This window comes from Camellia sinensis, chromosome 7 (assembly GCF_055761805.1).
Source record: "Camellia sinensis isolate YWXY chromosome 7, ASM5576180v1, whole genome shotgun sequence".
NCBI classification, from domain to species: domain Eukaryota; kingdom Viridiplantae; phylum Streptophyta; class Magnoliopsida; order Ericales; family Theaceae; genus Camellia; species Camellia sinensis.
Window position 1 is genome coordinate 28,464,845 of NC_138967.1, and position 16,199 is coordinate 28,481,043.

Sequence of the window (16,199 nt, forward strand, 5' to 3'; positions counted from 1 at the left end):
TTCACTCATATTAGCACCAAAGTGCCCTTTCCATGACCGCTTAATGTACATGGAACTTTAATATAAAATTAAAGTAGGTCCCAACTATTGATTCAGGTGGGATCAAATAAATTTAGATTTTTTGTAACAATATCTTTACACCACAAAAAGAATGACAAAAAATCATTAAGAATTGAATGAGAAATTGTCTCATAAAGTTGGCTTCATGAATGAGGTATTAGAAATTATGTATAACTACCAATTTCACATTGATTGTAGATGAAAACTTTGATGAGTGTTTAAATCTCAAGATTTTGATAAGAGTACGAGCCCTTGGAGTATCCAAATTTTTCAAAGGAAGGAGTTATGGATACTTCAAGAATGGACTTGGGCCAATACTAAGCCTCAAGCCCTCAAGATCCACCAACCTAATCTTTTTAGACCAGATTTGTTTGGTGGCTGCAGATATACACATATGTGTATATAGAGTGTGTAACCCACACACTTATTCCCCATAAGTTTTGTACATTACTCCATCAGCTTTGTAGTAGTAATGAGCTGCATTTGTTGCAAACCGTCATTGCTTGAAGGCTCATTCTCTCTCCGCGCATTGTATATAAAAGGAGGCCATCTTCCTTGGTTTAAACACAAAGGCTTCCATACTATACAGAATTTCTGCTCCTATATTCTTCTTCTAGTACGAGAGAGAGCTGCCATTGTCTGTTCGTCGAAGCTAAACAGAATGTTCTTCTACGTTAGTGGGTCTAGACCGTCGTATCCTGAAAGATAAATGTAGATATATCTCCAGCACCTATAGTGAGACGACGAATCTATTTTAAGGAGATTGTGATATCACACAGGTTTCGGTTTACTTTCTTTTCCTCAAATTTTATCATATATATTTATGTTTATTAAGTTGTATGATGTAATCCCATGTTTTCTTATTTTGTAAATTAATATAATTTCGTATGAATCTATTTATTTATTTTATTTAATCACAAAATTTGTACAACATGAACTAATCTAGCTTCTTCTTTTTTTTAATCGGTAAATTTTTTTATTATTAATAATAATCAAAACAAAGGATTAGACATCAATAAAAAACCATGGGAAATAAAATATATTGTATAGTTTACCATGAATATAATATGAGCATACCAGAATTGACAAGGCTATATATGGTCAGAGAATATAATAATATATCCACCAAATGTTGCGTGGTCAATTTTAAACCAATATTGTTTTCCTTCTCTTTTCCCAAACTCCAACCATCTCAGTTTTAATACGCGATTTATAATTATCTTAAACAATTGTAATTGGTAGCCATCTCATGAATTAAAATCAAGGATGTATTTGAATTATAAATTTATATAATAATTTGAAAATAGAAGAGGAAAGAAAAGGAAAAATATGAGAATAATACAAAAGAAGCATAAGCTAGAATTTTCTCTGTTTTTTTCTTTTTTCAAACTCTCATATAAATTTATTATTTAAACACAACGTAAAAATAAATATTTGAAAATTTTGGATTCAAATTCCTCGCTATCTAATGGGCAGAACCAATTTCCCAAACAGAGAATTGCCAACAAAATTGTTAATCATGAGTCATAACATATGATTTTTTCTTTATTATTTTCTTCCATTTTCTCAGCAACCAAACGGAGAAAATGAGAAAAGCAACATATGCCAAAACTCAACTGAATTAAGAGTTTAATATACTCCTAATCGTACGATGTCATGAGAATTTCAAAAAATGAAATAAGGCGCAACGAAACAATAATTTTGAAAATAGAAAAATCTCATATCATGGTCTTTCACATAGTGAACAGATGGTCCATAAGCAAGCTAGTGAATCAAAGTGAGAATTTTCATATTGTAATCCAAAAAATTATTGAAAAATTAGATTTATTCTCATAAACTTACAATAAATGTATATATACAAAATCAACAAGCAAATATTGATGAACGAATTACAAAAAGAAAAAAGAAAAGAAAAGAAAAGAAGGACTAAACCAAGGGTTGAGTAAACCCTAGTTTCAAGCTTCTTACATCAAAGTCTCGTCATCGTCATCGTCATCGTCTTTTTCAATGGCGATTGAGCTTTATTTTCACTTGGTAGCGACACCAAATCGAGCCATCAGACGTGGGTAAGTGCTGGCATGAGGCAAGGCATCACCGGCAAAGTTCTTCTCTTGAAATGGACAGGGTGGTCCATTGCTGCCGGGGATGTTGGTGCAACCAGATGGCCCTGAAGGAGGGACAGGTACCCTATCAAGTGATGCCATTACCATGGTGTCTCTATTTTTGCCCACCCTTTTGTGTTCTTCTTCATGCAATACCCTACTAGCTGTGCTTGGTTGGAAAAGTAGAAGAACAAGAAGCATTAATATTACAACACTACTAAGAACCCTCATTTTGTGTTAATTTTGAACAAATATGAGAAGAAACGATAATGGTGAATGCATGAAGGAAAGAGAGAGGGGATGTTTATATAGAAAGATTGAGAGTTTATTTATTTTTTATTTTTAAATTGAGGTTTTGACTGTTGACTACTAGGTTTCTTGGGTGATACAAATTCTATTGAATAGGTCATGAGGAATAGAGGTTTTTGTTCAAGTTGAATCCCTAGTTTTTGTTCTCATTTCTTACCAACTTCCTTTGTGTTAAAGTACATCTATGTGTAGAATGATGTAGCATGTGATTTAAATATTGAAATGGTCATTTTACAGATCAAAGAGTTGAAAAATCAAGTTATTACAAAATTTAAGACCAAATGATGTGGAGTGACATTTTTAAAAATGCAAGTCACTTTTTGATGAATTTTTCTCTTTTAATTGATAAAATTAAGAAATTTCACGTCATTCTGTATTAATTTTACGTATAATTTTTACTGTTTTCATAACACTAGTAAAAAATTACTTACATAAATAAAAAAATAAAAAAAAAAACCACTAGTCAAAAGAGTTTGATTATTTCCTATCCTTTGTCGATTGGTTTGATAAAAAATTGGTCCTAGTTAGAGGAAGTTCTTAATACTTTACGGTTACTTGGGCTTGAATAGATTTGAAGTCTGATTTGAAGTGTTGGTGAGTTTGTTAAGTTTTTAAGGAGATTTTATATATAAATTAATGTAAAGAATTGGTAAATATAAGGAGATGAGGTCACCACACAAGTCATTATCGGAGTCATTGCCTTCTCTAAACGGAACTCTCTCTCTCCCCCTCTCTGGCACATTTTAATAGGATAGGAATAGATTTAAGGTTGGAAATGGAGAATCTGACTAGGTTCGGAATGGGGACAAGAAAGGTAATATACAAGATTCACTACAACATAAAAGAGTTTTAGAGGTTAAAACTTTTTTGATCTTTAAAAATAAAATTTTTGTTGCAAAAAATTTAAAAATCAATTTCTATCGTCATGAGGATAGGCGTTAAATGTTCATTCCAAAAAGTCAAAAATAAGACTTTTAATGACAATTTTCAAAATGTCACTAATAAATACATCTTTTAGAGGCAAAATAATTTGGTCTCAAAATAATTTATTTTTTGAGACAAAAAATTTGGTCAAAAAAAGATAATATTCACCACTAATGTCCAATTTTTGTTGCTAAAAATATAATGGCACTTTTCGTAACAAAAATATTTAGTTCTTAAAAATAATTTTGTCCATAAATTTTAGTTTTTAAAACTTTAATTTTGTATAGTGATTTGACCAGATTACATGTATTATTTTTGAGATATTCATACTCTTTTATCTCTTCACTTTACGAATTCACTAAAGATCAATAATGTCGATCAACTTTTCAAGTTTGTTTGCTCCGACTTTTATTAGTCATATGAAATTCATTGTCCAAAATGTACATTCTAAAACTAAACAGAAGACGGTGAGGGCAAGGTGGAGGGGTGAAGGGTGGATAAGCAAGCAAATATTCACTAGAGTGTGATTTGAATTTTAGCCCTTTTTTTTTCGTAATTTTTTTATGAAATGAAAAAGGTTAATGTGTTTAGGAATAAATTTTCAGTGTCTTTTCTAGTTATATGAAAAAACCTGATTGCCTATGCATATAACTTACTTTTTGTCTTAAATTCTCAAGTTTTTGACAATCCATACCAAACACAAGTTTTTGCGTTTAATTTTTAACTAACTTTTCAATTGAGAATGCTCACCTCCTTGCCATACCAACCCCTACGGAAACAAGCAATCATACATGTACAAGTGTAAAAGATTTCCCAATCTACCATTTTTGTTCTACATTTGTCTTCTCCCTATCACTTACAGATGATTGTTGATTAGATCAATTGTCTTCACCGTCTTATGCGCACTCCATACTCTCTCGGATTGTCTACCATAGACGCCCATCAATAAACCCCCTTTTTTTATTTTTTTGCCTGACAATTATTCAATGTCAAACACTATTCAAATTAGTCTCAATTATTTATTTTATAAGAATTTTATAAAAATAAATAATTCGAATCTATTTGTGACATAATAACCGCCATCCCGTGTGCAACACTGAATAAAATCAACGCTCCGTTTCTTTGATAATATTTTCTATCATTTGAAACAACATAAAATAAAAATCAACGAAAAGCATATTTTGTAATCAACCAAAAAAAACAAATCTACTTAGACATAAAATGCTTTTTACTTTAAAAAAACGTAAAATATTTTCTAAACTAAAATCTTACCAATAACACCGTACTATTGCCACTACCACCACACCCACCATCATTGCTGCTACTACCACCACCACCACACTTCCTCCACCTCTACCCGCCATTGCTGCCACCACCACTAATACAACTAGTACATTAATTCCAGGACACAGCCAAACATAATAAAATGTTTTCTTCAAAAAATATTTTCTGAAAAAAGTATTGAAACCAACGGAACATAAAATGGTAGGGGAAGTAGAAATCAACAAAGCAAACCTAAAAATGTGGTTCAGATTAAATGAAATTTAAAAAGTTCTGAGCTTAGGGGTCGGCTTTCCAAACTCAGAACCCTCCAAGACAAAGAAACACTGCAAAGCCACTTTTTGCAACAGCTAAGGCTGGAAACAAACAAAGAAATTAAAAAAAAAAAAAAAAAAAGGCAGAATCACACTTTACAAAATGTTTTCTTACCCAAATGGTTACAACCTCAATCCAAATCTAAACAGCAACAACTTCCCTGAAATGCAATTATTACACCGGATTATAGCCTCAATCGACTAATTCACAGCCAGTCACCGTCAATAGTTTCTTCTCAATGACCATTCGAAGGCCGGAATACAGTATAACCATTATCACTGCACGCCAAGTTTGAATAGTCTGGAATATGATATCTGTAGCCATCACCCCCATCTGTGTTCCTCGTGCTAAGATAGGATAGATCAGAACCACCCATCTGCCACTGGTTCGGAATCAATCCATCGATCTGCCCGTTTGCATAAGGCCGTTGATTTACTTGGGGAATCATATCCCGAAGCGGATCATAGTGGCTGCCTAACGAGCTGTACCCACGTTGGAACCCATCGTCATGATAACTTCGTGTTCGCTCAAAATTGCTAGAGCTCGTTGAGGGGGCCATGTCATTCGACATACCAATATCCCCAGGGAAAGTGAACTGCCGATTCAGATGGTGAGGTCCATTGCCAAAATTTTGAAAGTTCATGCTCGCCCTAGCCCCAAGCGCCATTCCGTGCTCATCGTCAAGTAGGTCATTGATTATGTCGAGGTGCGGAAACTCATCAGCGAATAAACCTTGGCTCTGACGTCCTGATGATATAGATGCCGGAAACTCAGTCGGGAAGTGATCCTGGGATCGGCTGTGTACAGGCTTGTAGAAATCAAGGTTATGATGGTTATGAATGTCGTCATGCATCGAAGAACCATAGTGTATGCTTCGGTTTCCGTCCCTTTGAGGAGGGCACTCCATCCATTGAGGTCCATTCTGCAACATATCATGATTCACCATTCCAAATGAAAGGCTTGGTTTTACCAAGTTCGGTTCGATCCTTTCAGAACTGTGGGGTAAAAACATTGGTGCCGACTTCATGTTGGACGGTTGTGGATACGACTGTAACTGGTTGACTGCAGAACTTGGAGACTGAGGTTGAGTGAAACCGGTGGAACTCGCCGAAACAGGAGTACCCATTATAGCATTTCGATAAGACTGAGGAACGTAACTGTGTGTCGCGGGTGACGGGTCCGGACCCAACCGCCCGGTTGCACTTACTGAACGCGCTAAAAGTGGGGGTGTTTGAACCACGGAAACAACAGGAGTGGGTGGCTTAGGTCCTGGAATAATCGGAGCACTTAAGGGCCGTGACATGGTGGGCACTTGTTGCACTGAGGGCTTTTCGGTTGGTTTTGGAGCGACATTTTTATGTGTATCAGATTTCAATGCAGGTGTAATATGAGATGAATTTATCGGCGGGGCCACTCTCTCCGATCGTTGGGAGATGTCTGATGATGGTTTCCGAACTGAAACCAGATCAGCAGCACCGGGGGTCTTTGATTCTGACTTCACCTTAACAGCATATGGCTGATTTTTGGAATAACTATTAGGAGAGGAAGATCCTGTTTGGTGTACCTGTTAAAACAGATTATAAATTATAGTTTAACAGATTATAAATTATGATTTTAATTATAAGCTGTTAATCTGTTTGGTATAACTGTTGGATTATAGATTTGAGTTACTGAGTAGTGTTTGTTAAATAAACTGTGAAGTAACTTTTTCAATTAATTTTTTTTTATTATTCACTATTTGTCTGCATTTCTCATAAAAAATAAAAATAATATTTTATAGTCCAATTGTGTCTTTTTCTATTTTTAAAAAAAAAAAAAATCTGAAAGTATAACTGTGGGGATATATTTTTGAGTACCAACACGTGGCAAGGTGACGCCGACGTGTGAGCCGAGGTGCCACACGTCTTGGTCGATATGCTGAGGTCATCTCGGTTAGGCCAAGGTTATCTCCGAATATATCAGAATCCAAGATAAGCGGATAAGAGATAAGGGACAAGAGTCCTAGAATAAAGAAGAGACTTAGCCAAGATAAGGATAAAACTCTTAGAGAGTTTATCTTTATCTCTTGAGGAGTCCAAAGTAAGTACTGAACAGGAATCCATAGAAGTCAGGCTTCTATTGGGATTAGGATTGAGGTAACTATAAAAGAGAGGCACCCCTATGGGTCTAAGGTACGCAATTTACAATTTGGCACCGTCTGTGGGAAAGAAAGTAGAATAGATGACCAGTAACGAACAGAAGAAAAAGATTGGGAATGACACTCCTACTGGGAGTGGAAGACCTATTGACCTTGATGGCGAAAGAGACAGGTCCGCGGAAACTCATGAGCAAGCTCACGGAGTAAAAGACGTCGGCCAGACTGGCGACATACCAAAGAAACCTGATCAAAGCAGGTACTATAACGAGAACGGCCTTTAGGTTTGGAAGGATAGGTCTCTACGGAGGGACGAAGAGGTAAAAGAGATGGCAAATAAATTGGCAGACCTACAGTTGGTCGTCAATTTCATGATGCAAAATAACGTCATGCAGCCACCGTTCCCGCTGCAGGACACGCCGATCCCAGCGGCCAATGCCCAGAAGGGAGGGCAGAAAACAATCCTCGTTGCCCCTCAGTACAACGGGAGCGAAAGATACTCTCACCAACCTTCTAGGGAAGTTAGACGAAGAGAGTCAAGAAGAGAAGAATCACGAAGGACGCACCGCACAAAGGAGGCAGACCTTAAAGGACATCGGCATGTTCAGGGGCAGGCACTGTGCTTCGACACAACTCATGGAGAGGGGTCAAAAAGGACTCACCACGAAGCTAAAAGTAGTGCACCAAAAAGACTGAAAGCAAGAGATAGCCAAGCTCCTGGACGGAGCAAAGAAGATTTAAGAGATTACCTCAAGAGGAAGCAACAGAATGCCTACGCCGAGGTAACCTCCCCAGATAAGCTGAGAACACCATTCTCGGTGGAATTAGACAAGTTTGAGGCGCCGAAGAGATTCAGTATGTCGAGATTTCAAATATACGATGGTAAGTCAGATCCCAACTTCCACGTCGGACTATATTTGAACTCAATGGCATTGTATAGTGGGAACGAGCCATTGCTCTGCAAAGTGTTCCCCTCATCCTTCGGGGAGATTGCATCAGATTGGTTCCACAAACTACCGAAGGGAAGCGTGAAGACTTGGGAAGGCCTGGCCGAGATATTTGTGGCCTGGTTCGTGACAAACAAACTGTAACCATTAAGGGTAGACACATTGATGGCTCTGAAGATCAACAAGGATGAAGGCCTTAGGGTCAATGCAAAAAGATTCTATGAGGTGTTCAATCGAATACCCGAATGTAATCAAGAGGTGGCAGTCGTATCTTTCAAGAACGGCTTGAAAGACAACTATCCACTACGAAAGTCTTTGGCAAAGACATTGCCAAAAAGTATGGAAGAGCTCATGGCAAGAATCGAGAAGTATGCCAGAGCTGAAGAAGACACGTCGGGGGCTAAAGAGATAAAACAAGAGAAAGGAAACGGCTCGCCGAAGCGAGGCCGAGGTAACAATGGAGCGAGCAAATAAGAAACAGAACTGAGGGCCATACAGGCAGTAACAACTGTGTTCCGAATCCCAATTTACAAAGTCCTGGATCAAATTCGGAACCAGCCATATTTCAGAACGCCAGAGAGGACTCCAAGAGTTCATGGAAAGAAACATTGGCAGGCATTGTGCCTACCACAATGAAGATGGGCATACAACTCAGGGTTGTAGAGCCCTAAAAGCACATTTGGAAGACCTGGTGAGACAAGGACATCTGAGAGACCTTGTCGATGAGACCAGAACAAGGAAAGAACGGGCAAGGTTGCCTCAGGCACCAGAAGCCCCACCTCCCTCAGGACAGCAGCCGCAAACAGGAGGACCTCGGGTAATCAACGTAATCCACTCGAAGGTCAACGAAAACGAAATCCGAGGAGAGACCCAGAAGGTAAAACACCTACAACATGTCTACCAAGTCGGGGAGAAAAGACATCGGGCAGAAGAGTGCCAGGGACCAATGATAACCTTTACTGAAGCCGACCTAGAGATGGTCCAGTATCCGCATAATGATGCCTTGGTAGTATCCCTCTAGGTTGGGGAGTGCTAAGTGAAATGTATCATGATTGACCAAGGCAGCTCTTGTGACATCATGTACGTCCGATGTTACAAGGAGCTCGGCCTTCACCCAGATGACATGGAACAATCCAATGGCCCCATGGTTGGGTTCAATGGAACACCGACATGGCCACTGAGAACAGTAAGCTTGGAGGTGCAGGCTGGCACCAGGAAAATCAAGACAGAATTCACTATCATCGACACTCTCCCCTTACAACATCATCTTAGGAAGACCATGGTTGCATGCAATAGGGGCAGTTCCCTCAACGTTGCATCAACTATTGCGATTCCCAATAGAGCATAGGATAGAGGAAGTCAGAGGCGATCAGCTACAGGCGAAGAATTGCTCCATGGTAGCAATGAAATCTACCTACAGCATACGAGAGCCAGAAAAGGCAGAAATTGAAGATGAGGACGTGGAAGTCCTAGAAGACGTTGGCAAGGAGCCAGCCGAGAAGAGCAAAGAGGCACTGAAGAAAATCCTTGTCCAAGATGGGGATGAAGAACGCTTCTTTCTTCTCGGCTCAGGCTTAGTCGGAGAAGAGGAAAAAGAGTTAGAAACTTTTTTGAGAGCAAATATTGAGGTGTTTGCTTGGATACCTTACGAAACGCCTGGTATTGACCCCAGGTCACTTGCCACAAACTGAATGTTGACAGGTCAGCCAAACCTGTAATTCAACAAGCCAGAAGACTGACGTTGATGCACGTCGAAGCAGTAGAGGAAGAATTAGACAGACTTTTGGAGGCCAGGGCCATTAGAGAAGTCCACTACCCGACATGGGTATTCAATACAATAGTGGTAAAGAAGAAGAACGGTAAATTGAGGGTGATGCAGTGCTGATCGAAATAATAGTAACAATCTTAAGATCCGTTGATTCACACAAGAATACCGGAAATAAGACTCCTCTTTAGACCCGTTGATTCCCCAAGAATACCGAGTTTAAAGGCTCAACCAAAGTTGATTCACACAGAATTAACCAAAGTTGGAACAAAGAGTAATAAAACTCAAAATATATTATTCATCAAAAAACTCTCAAGAGCCCTAAGGCTTACATCCAATATTTATAAGCAAATTATAGACCTAACTAAGAAACAACCAGATTTGGAAAGGAAAAACAATGACCAAAAATAGAAGAAAATATAAGGCAATTTCCTAAACTGCTACTCTATTCTGAATCTATACTACTATGGTGGACATAAGCAATAAAATAATAAAATAAGGACATTACTATTATGGTGGACATAAGCAATAAAATAATAAAATAAAAATACTTATTTTCTAAAATTCAATCTGCATCAGAGGGTCTGCGTACACTTTATCAGCCTCAACAAAGCCTGTCCCAAAGACAGCTTTTTTCTACCCAAAATTGACCAGCTAGTAGATGTCACTTCAGGGCATGGAAGAATGAGCTTCCTAGATGCCTACAAGGGGTACCACCAGATAGCCATGTACCCCCCAGACGAAGAGAAGACCGTGTTCATTACCCCAAAAGGCCTTTACTGTTACAGAGTAATGCCTTTTGGCCTTTTGGGTTAAAAAACACAGGAGCAACTTACCAAAGGCTGGTAATCAAAATGTTCAAACGCCTGATCGGCCGAACAGTAGAAGTCTACATCGACGACATGGTCGTTAAGACCAAGGAGCCTTCATCTCGCCAATCTAAAAGCAGTTTTTGAAATCCTTAAAACATATCGGCTCCGACTCAATGCATCGAAATGTGCATTTGGAGTTGGATCTGGTAAGTTTCTAGGATACCTGGTGACCAGAAGGGGCATCGAGGCCAGCCCAGATCAGATCAAGGCCATTTTAGAGTTGAAGAGCCCGACATCGGTAAAACAGGTGCAGATGCTAACCAGAAGGGCCGCAGCCCTGGACAGATTCATCAGCAGAAGCTCAGATAAGTGCAGACCTTTCTTCAACTTGGTAAAGAAAGCCACAGACTTCCTATGGATCGAAGAATGCGAGGCCGCATTAGCTGACCTGAAGAAGTACTTGACCACAGCTCCAGTTCTTTCAAATCCAGAACCTGGGGAGGGGCTGTTCCTGTACTTAGCCGTTTCAGAACATGCGATAAGTGTAGTGCTAATCCGAGAAGAAAAATGGGAGCAAAGGGCTGTTTACTATGTAAGCAAAACCCTAGCCGATGCAGAAACAAGGTATTTACCCTTAGACAAATTGGCACTAGTTTTAGTAATGGCTTCAAAGAAGTTGAACCATTACTTCCAGGCCCATAAAATTGTGGTGCTAACAGAGCACCCCTTGAAGTCCTTACTGCAACAAGGAGACCTGACAGGAAGAATAGCCAGGTGGGCAGTCACCCTAGGCCAGTATGACCTGGAGTACAGGCCAAGGACAGCAATTAAAGGCCAGGTTCTGGCCGACTTCGTGGCTGAGTTCACACCAGAATCCATCGAACATCGGGCTCCATTGAGCCAGGATAAACGATATCCAGATAAGCAAGGAGAAGCCTAGGCAAAGGCGAAAGAACAAAAGAAAGAAGAAAAACTCAGACCCTGTAACATTTACATCGATGACTCCTTTCGACTGTTCGTTGATGGGAGTTCAAACTGACAGAAAGCAGGGGCAGGAGTAGTATTGATATCCCCAGATAGGCAGGTACTAGAACAGTCAATTCGTTTGGGGTTCAAGGCCTCAAACAATGAAGCAGAGTATGAAGCACTCATTACAGGACTGAAGTTGGCAGCAGCAGTGCAAGCAAATGAGGTAATAGTTTTTTGTGATTCACAACTAATAGTTAACCAAACAACAGGCGAGTTTGCAGCCCGATATGAACGAATGTCGTCCTACGCAAAGGAAGTCATCAGACTGTCAGCCTTGTTTCAGAACTGCCGACTACTTCAGGTAAGCCGAGATGATAACAGCCACGCCGATGCGTTGGCCAACCTAGCTAGTGCAGTACAACCTGGAAAAAGGACAATAATGATTGACTACCTGTCCGGCCCGAGCATTGAACCAGTAACCACAGACCATGAAACAATATGCGTAGACATGAGACCAAGCTGGATGGACACAATTGTTGCATTCCTAAAAGAAGGAAAACTGCCAGATGACCGCAATGAGGCACACAAGATCAGATTGAAGTCAGCAAGATTCAGTCTAACAGTAGAGGGACACCTCTACAGAAGATCCTTCTCTGGACCCCTTTTAAGGTGCGTACATCCTTTACAGGTTGAAGATTTTTTATATGAAATCCATGAAGGAATTTGTGGAAGCCACGCTGGGGGCAGATCACTAGCTCACAGGGCTATTACCCAGGGGTATTGGTGGCCTTACATGCAGAAAGATACAGAAGCCTACGTGAAGAAGTGTGAACAATGCCAAAGGTTTGCACCTTTGATACACCAGTCAGTTGCTGACCTGAACCCTGTATCCAGTCCTTGGCCATTAGCCCAATGGGGCATGGATCTCGTTGGGCAATTACCCCAAGCAACTGGAGAAAGAAAGTACTTGCTGGTAGCAACGGACTACTTCAAAAAATGGATAGAAGCTGAACCTCTTGCCAAGATCCGAGATGTGGATGTAAAGAACTTCATTTGGAAAAACATTATCACCAGGTTTGGGATTCCAAGAACAATTGTTGCAGACAATGGAACTCAATTTGACAGTAAACTAATCAAGAACTTCTGTGCAAAGTTCAAGATCAAGAACTACTTTTCAACCCCAAGCTTTCCACAAAGCAATGGACAAGCAGAAGCATCCAACAAAAGTAATTTTGGATCGGATAAAAAAGAGGCTGCAGGCAGCAAAAGGAAAGTGGGTAGACGAACTACCCAATGTACTCTGGGCATATCGGACTACGCTAAGAAGATCAACAGGGGAATCCCCTTTTACCATGGCTTATGGCATAGAAGCAGTCATTTCACTAGAGGTTGGCATCCCTGGGATCAGAACCCAGGGGGTAGAGAACGGGACTAATGATGTACTCTTAGCCCGAGATCTAGATCTTTTAGAAGAACGAAGGGAGAAAGCTACAATTCAGCTCGTAGCATACCAGCAACAGCTTGCCAGAGCTTATAACAAGAAGGTTAACCCAAAGGAATTTCAGATTGGTGACCTCGTCTTAAGAAAAGTCGTCGGCAACAAGAAGGATCCCAGAGAGGGCAAACTTGGCACAAATTAGAAAGGACCCTACAGAATCATCTCGGTGCTGGGCAATGGGGCATATCGGCTTGAAGATAATGAGGGCAAAGAGTTTGCAAGACCCTAGAACACTTGTAATTTGAAATTTTTCTATCATTAGAATTTTTCTGTTCCTTTGCCATTTGCCGAAGTAAATAAATAAAGATTCAGTTGGTTCTCTTTTCATAATACTTGACATTATCTCTAGAATGCATGCATAATGAGAACCCAAGGGGAACCTAGGTTCACATTAGGGCGCAGAGAGAAGAAGAGAGAAGAAGAATATGTTTAACACTTGTTGAAATTTGTGGACAATTTACAAGTTGAAGTTAAACCGAAATCATTGTTTAACACTTGTTGAAATTTGTGGATAATTTACAAGTTGAAGTTAAACCGAAATCATCGTTTAAAACTTGTTGAAATTTGTGGACAATTTACAAGTTAAGTTAAACCGAAATCATTGTTTAACACTTGTTGAAATTTGTGGACAATTTACAAGTTGAAGTTAAACCCAGATTATTGTTTAAACACTTGTTGAAATTTGTAGCAATTTACAAGTTGAGTTAAACCAGTATGATATTCAACACTTGTTAAAAGTTTACAAGTTAAGTTAAACCGAGAAGTTTGGCTACCTGAGGTGTGTCACCCCGAGAAGATTGCACAAAGAAGGAAGAGTATGTTAAAGACATGCAGAATATTCTAAGTATAGAATCACGCAAAAGCAGTCAAAATAAGACAAAGGCACAAGCACTTAGTGAAGAAAAAGTTGTATTAGCATTCGACAAAAAGAGGGCACATCGGCCATACAATGAGCTTACATTATCTCAAAAAGAAAATTCGAAATACAAGAAACAAAAAGACGTGAAAACTAAGATTTCTCAGCATCGGCAGTGAGCTGGGTTGGGACCTCGGAAGGCTATTGAGAAGCCACTTCGGCTGCCTTTTTTGCCGCAAGCTCAGTATCAATTTCTTGCAAAGTCTTGTCAAGGCTCTTATCGGCAATGGTGACGTTGGCTAATGCCTTCTCAGGAGCAGCATCTCTAGGAACCTTATCACCTTCTTCATCTTGAGTCAAGTCTAGGACTTGCTCATTTTGAGGAGGAGACTTGGCCCCAGTGGCTTCCTTGGGTCTTCTCACCAGGGTCTCGTCTTTAGATTCAGATTCGTCATCAGATTGAGCTGGTGGAGGAGTTGGAGAGAACGGAAGAGGAATGGCGTCGGCTTTCCGAAGTGGCGAGTCCTCGGGGACCTCAAGCTTCTTTAGAAGACACATCCAACCAAGGGTGAAACCCTTGTTACATGCCTGCTTCACTTGAATTTCATAAGCCTCCGTAACGTCGGCCATACCTTGAGCATATGCCTTCTCGTCGGCGTCTTTGATTTTAGCCTCTTTGGTGGCCAAGGCTTCTTGAAGCTCTTTTTCGGCTTGGGCCATCTTCTCCTCGGCCTCTTTTCTTTGGGACTCAGAAAACTTTCTGATGGCTTCGGTAGATTCAGTCTTCTCTTCGGCGTCAGTTTGGGCTTTGATCGCAGCCTCGGCTTGGTCCTCCAACTTTTTCATCTTTGATTGTAAACTCTTGTTGGCCTTTTGAAGAGCAGAGAACTCCCTCTTCATCTCGGCCAACTTCTCTCGATTTTCGAAAGATTGAATAGAGAAAGAATGGGCATGTTGGATAGCCTGAAAAAACACAAAACAAAAGTTATTAGAAAATTTCAAAGTATGAGAAAGAAGGAAAAATGTGCCAGATGAAAGACACTTACTTGAACAGAACGTTGAAGCATCAAAGCGTAGTTTTCGTACTCACTCATCTCGGCGTTTCGATTAAGATCATTGGGAAGGAGCAGAGCAGTATTGAGGGCTACGCCGATGTTGATGTCATCAGCACTGTCGTTAGCCATGACTGGGTTATCTTCCAGAGTAATTTTTGGAGCCCAAGGGGCATCATTCTTTTTAGACCCCGAGGTGGTCGCAGAAGATGACCTCAGCTTTTTGGATTTTGGAGATTCTGATGACTGGGCTTCAGAACGCCTCTTCCCAGCAGAGGGTTGAGATTTGTCACTCTCAGCCAACTTGGAGATCGGCAAAGTATCCACAGATTCAGTCTGAGTTACCTTAGCCTTTGGTTGAGCCTTTTTTTATCCTTTTTGACTTTGGAGGCTTGGTTGGAACTGGCTGAGCATCAACGTCGGTTGGAATGCTGACCAGAAGATCTTTTACAACTGGTTTTGGACGGCCCATCTCGGCAGAAGAAACTATTCGGCGTCTACCATGGCGTTGTGATATTGGAATCAAGTATGGAGCCGAGGTTGATGGCTGATCAGCTGGATCGGAAGTTGACCCTTGATCTGTCCGAGATGTGGATGCAGTCTGTGGAGTTATGGCAGAGGGTGGAGAAAGGCTTTTCTTCTTCCTTTTAGGGACGTCGGACAGAGCTGACTTATAAGTTGGGATAAAATTGAGAAGCAAAGGCGCCTTCCGTTTGTGAACCGTAAGGTTCAGTAGCTTCTTCAAATCCTTGCTGGGGAAGAAGGATTGGCGAAAGTTCTTTGGAGGCTGAGGAAAAACTGCAAAGATAGAACAGCACAGACATTATAACAGAATGTTGAAAACTTTATGCAAAAAGATAAGAAAACTTATGAAGGGTGGCCCTTACCAGCTCCTTCCCTGAGAACTGTTCGGCTTAAGGGATAAAGATGGAGGTCATCGTTTGGCTGAAACTCCTAATTGCCCGAGACGATGAAGTAATCGTCTCCAGCTCCTTGTTAGAGTCCGGGAGGTCGGCTACGATTTTATATTCAGTGGATCTCGGCTTAAGGTAGTAGACATATGTAGACACCCCATTTTTGACCGACCTTAAGACTCAGACATCACCGATTGAGCGCTCGGTGATATTGCATATTGTGCTCGTTCTGAGGTTGCGGAGTCCCGGCTGCGAGCCTTG

The 16,199-nt window shown here is 40.3% G+C and overlaps 1 protein-coding gene across 1 annotated transcript; it reads right to left on the minus strand.

The window, feature by feature from the left end:
- Positions 1 to 4,896: 4,896 nt before the first annotated feature.
- LOC145795695 (uncharacterized) lies at positions 4,897 to 15,156 on the minus strand. The gene is made up of 4 exons (XM_082880561.1): positions 15,019 to 15,156; positions 14,561 to 14,935; positions 14,207 to 14,515; positions 4,897 to 6,555 (listed from the first exon to the last, which is right to left on the minus strand). The coding sequence occupies exons 1-4, from the start codon at positions 15,154 to 15,156 to the stop codon at positions 5,227 to 5,229; spliced, it is 2,151 nt and encodes a 716-aa protein (XP_082736687.1). The 3' UTR covers positions 4,897 to 5,226.
- Between the last annotated feature and the right edge of the window lie 1,043 nt (positions 15,157 to 16,199).